This window comes from Nuphar pumila, chromosome 13, assembly GCF_984573655.1.
Source record: "Nuphar pumila chromosome 13, dmNupPumi1.hap1.1, whole genome shotgun sequence".
Lineage (NCBI taxonomy): Eukaryota > Viridiplantae > Streptophyta > Magnoliopsida > Nymphaeales > Nymphaeaceae > Nuphar > Nuphar pumila.
This window is the reverse complement of record NC_143261.1, coordinates 94,089,097-94,093,233: the sequence shown is the minus strand read 5'-3', so window position 1 is coordinate 94,093,233 and position 4,137 is coordinate 94,089,097. Positions and strand designations below refer to the sequence as shown.

The 4,137-nt window shown below is 41.6% G+C and overlaps 1 protein-coding gene across 1 annotated transcript; it reads right to left on the bottom strand.

The window, feature by feature from the left end:
- Positions 1 to 726: 726 nt before the first annotated feature.
- Positions 727 to 2,260, bottom strand: LOC149819258 (F-box/FBD/LRR-repeat protein At5g56420-like). The gene is made up of 3 exons (XM_089986368.1): positions 1,406 to 2,260; positions 1,116 to 1,271; positions 727 to 1,014 (listed from the first exon to the last, which is right to left on the bottom strand). Exons 1-3 carry the CDS (start codon positions 2,258 to 2,260, stop codon positions 727 to 729), a joined length of 1,299 nt encoding a protein of 432 aa, XP_089842494.1.
- Between the last annotated feature and the right edge of the window lie 1,877 nt (positions 2,261 to 4,137).

Here is a 4,137-nt window from a genome sequence, read left to right as displayed (position 1 = left end):
TTCATTTCCTGTTTCCCATTTTACATGCACCTGAAAAACCTTATCTCCCATCTTCATTTAATTTCTTGTTTCTGTTTTCGTTTCTGGCAACCTTGCTTTTGGACGAATTTCGGCCATCCATTTTTTGAGCAATTGATGCCATTCATTTAAGAGTTGAATGTCTGCAAAAAGAATTTAGTGGAGCCCAGTTGACAATTAACCATTCTATTTGATGGTTCTTGGGTGCCCTTCATTAGCTTGATGGACGGCATCCAAGGTGCTCTCAATATAAAGAGATTGATCTGGGTCGGTCCAGGCCGGATGCTCAATATGTCAGTTTATGCCCACACTAGGGAAATGGATTCAGGTTGGAACGGATACCGTGCACAGGTCTGACCAACTTGCAGTCGCACTGCTCCACACCAAAATAATACTCATCAACCAATAACGTCACGCAATATTGATGTTAAAACATGGAAACAGGAGAAGGAATCTGTCCACCCATTGTTCAATATCACCACACATGTCTCTCTGGTGGCCCCCACGTCTTCTTCATAACGAGAGGCAGGTACTTGTGTAATGCCAACATTCAATATCACCAATTCATTGCAATATTACATGGCCACTTGGATTCCCTTAACACTAAAAAACAAGCGTACAACGGCTACTCATACGAACACAGAAATGAAAAAAGATTGCTGATTTGCATCTAATGAAAATTTGAATCCTGCAGTCAGGCAGTCCGTTTCACCTTGTGATCAAGATCCTTACATGCTTAAACTTTCTGGTGAAGGCCATCAACCTCCTCGAGATCGACAGCTTCTCCGAATGGCTTCTCCCGATGATCATCTTGATGCCAATGGTCTCTAGTGCTCTCGCACTCTTGAGCACCGATTCCACGAACTCAGTTTCCCTTTTGCTCCCTCCAAAATCTTCAACATTGAACGCCTTGAGGTGATGGATTATGCAATCGGGAAGCTCAGGCATTCTCCATAGCTCCTGTGCGTGGTAGCTCCAGCGACTAAAGCCATGAACCTGAAACTCGAAAAGCCGAAATCAAAGTTCAAACCGTATTCAGAAACACCACCAATTAACTAATCAAACACTACACTAGTTTGATGAGGAATGTCATTAACTGTGAGAATTTGAAGTCGAGGGCAGCGCTCTAGCAAGATCCACAGTCCTGCGAGAGTCGGTGGCGTCACATCCCACTGAAAGCTCACTGCCAGCTCTTCCAAATTACAGAGTCGGATCGATACTACCCCGCCGATGATCTCAACTTCCGCGAGAGCCTTTAAACCGATAAAGAACAAACGCAACAAATTTAGAATGAACTGAAACAACAACATATCCATGCAACAAATCCTAACGATTTAGAGAAACAACTTACAAACAGAAAGTTTGCGCAAAGATCCAAAGATTTAACGTGAGCAATATCCGCGAGAACCTTCCGTAAAGCTTCCCTGCCTTCGACAAATTGATTGAAATGAAATATGGCTTTCGATAGTGACGGCACGTTTAAGCACTCAAAGTTCACAGGGTACCCTCTGTACTCCAGGAGCTGGAGGTGGGGCGCATCGATCCCCACTTTCACCCAGTAGCAATCGATGATGCGGAAGCTCTTGAGCAGAGAGTGTGCGGTGCAGAGAACCTCCTGGCTACCGATCGTCCTCACCAAGCAGCAGTTTTCTATGTAGAGGCTCTCAAGTTGCACCAGATTGAGAAGCAAGCGAGGGAAAGAGTAGCTTGTTATGAACATGTTGCGGAGCGAGAGGGTCTTGAGAGAGCAGGAGCCGGAAGGGATCGGTATGGAGAAAGAGCAGGGGATGTAGGGGATGAGGGGACTGTTGAGGTCGAGCTCGAGCTCTTGCACGCTGCTGTTAGCGATGATGGTGCTAACCCACCTCTCGGGATCTGCTGTGGGGACGACGTGAATGGGACTGAACTGGATACGAACATTTTTTAGGGTGGTGGTGCTCAGAGAGAGCGACTGATCCACCATGCCGATAAACAGCCTCTTTGTTTCGCTTTCCTTCCTCCGTCGCTCATTCACGCATGCAGGTCGGCTGCAGAAATCTGTTGAAGTGGCTGGGTTATATCCCAGACGCGATATCGAGAACGCTGCCTCGTCGAAGTCCATTTTGGGGCTGGAAGTCCAGAGGTACCTCCACCTCTTCGAGAGGACGCTCGTCTTGGCTGCTTCCTTGAGAGGGAGGAAAGAGAGGATGTGTTCTATCAGATATTCAGGAAGAGCATTGAGCCGATCCTCGATTCCTGCCATTTGAGATGGTTGCAGAACAGTGGTGACGAGAAGAAGTTGGACTCTCTCTCTCTCTCTCTCTCTCTCTCTCTCTCTCTCTCTGTGACAGCTTTCCCAAGCCTACGGTGCACGACTCAGGGTGTTTTCCGTTGTGTTGCTTGGGACACAGCGCCTGCAATTTATAGGCGATCCAAATATTTTGACCAGGTCTTGGTCCAACCAAGGGCGGCACCAATTGCAATTCTTCTCAAGAGAAAACTTTTTGGAAATATACTGCCCTAGTGAGCTTGAAGATCAAGTACGCTTGGATTTAGGCTTTCACCTAAGAAGTTATGAAAATGTTTTCTCAAGAAACTTTTCACCTCAATTTACTTGTAAATCCAAATATTTCCTATGATGTCACACAATTCTAACACTTGAAATTGGGCTTGATTCATAGGTTTTTTTTGGTTAACATATTAATATTCAAGTGCATTGTGTCATTTTGCCATTTGTGCAAAATTTCTGAATTTGCGAGAGCGTTCGAAATAAATGATATATTTCCTTAAAAAAATTGAAAAAAAAAGCATTCGTAACGGTTTAAATTTCAAAGGACATTTGTAAGAGGCGTTTTTTTCTGAGTTTTGTCGAAAATCTTTATAAATAACTTTTCATTTATTATGTGGTAAAAACACACTTGAGATCTAAGAATTGGCTGCATTGGTCTTTGCCTTATGGTCCCGGTCATACTATTCTTGTGGTCAGTGAGGTCCTCTGTCAAGCTGAAGGCCCAGGATGCAGCGCATGGGGGCTGCTGTTGCATTAGCACTATTGGGGCACTTATGGTTGGGTGGTTGTGTCCTCAACCCGGAGTTTTACCTGGCAGAGAGGCAGGCCCATTAAGTGACCTAGTTCTCAGTGAGGGTTTTCTTTCATAAAAGAAAAACTATGGAGTTACTACTTTGCCTTGCATAAAAGGGTCACATGGAGACTCTAACTCAGGATAGGGATAGACCTCTCTGAGCCTGAGACCATGTGAGCAACCCCTTGGGGTCCAACTCAAAGTAGAACTTTTGGCCAAACTTAAGAAAATTGGCTGACAAATCCCGTTCTTTTTTGAAAAATATAAATTTAAAAAAGCTATTTTTCAAAAAACAGTACCATATATGATATATGGCATAGTTTTTTCTAACCATAAAAAAAAAAGTTACCATGCCATGTTGTCATTTGCATAAAATATCTACATATTTTAAAATTATTGAAAAAGATAAATGTTTTTTAACTATGATTTAATATATATATATATATGTATGGAACTGGATAGCCTTGTAGACCTTTGTTCTTTTAGAAATGCTTTTCCTATTATTTTAAAATAGGCTTTGATGTTTATTTTTTTTTCAATGTAGAAAAAATCAAGACACCTTAATGTCATGATACCATTCATGCAAAACTTAATTTCACAATTTTTCAGAGAAACATTTAACAAAAAAAACATTTTATTCCTCCTGAAATAAAAACATTTTAGGGAAGAAAACTTTATAATGGTACAAATTTGAGCAGACATTTGCCAAATAATTTTGAAGTTACGTGAGACATTGTGATAAAATGGCTTCTTTCCAGACTAAGTAATTATGCAATCGCTCAAAGTGGAACCCATGGCCACACACAAGAAGATAGGCAGGCAAATTCTATTTTTTTGGCTTTAAATAGAGCTTTCTATTGATGTAACGCTATTTGCAAACATTGTGTTGCCTGAGATATATGGCATAGAATTCCAACCATGCATATAGGAAAAAATTGCCTCCCACACTGTCATTTACTCTTTTTTTAATTACTAACAAATGATTATTTTGAACAATATGATTTACTACTTATGCCATACCTTTGTTTTTAATGTCAAGAGCACCTTTCTTGCTACC

What these genes read in the sequence shown, in the direction of transcription:
- LOC149819258 (XM_089986368.1), bottom strand. Translation starts at nt 2,260, where the DNA reads ATGGCAGGAATCGAGGATCGGCTCAATGCTCTTCCTGAATATCTGATA. An exon ending in TTCTCGCGGATATTGCTCAC is followed by an intron (nt 1,272 to 1,405) that starts GTTAAATCTTTG and finishes ATCGGTTTAAAG; the next exon opens with GCTCTCGCGGAAGTTGAGAT. An exon ending in CTCGACTTCAAATTCTCACA is followed by an intron (nt 1,015 to 1,115) that starts GTTAATGACATT and finishes TTCGAGTTTCAG; the next exon opens with GTTCATGGCTTTAGTCGCTG.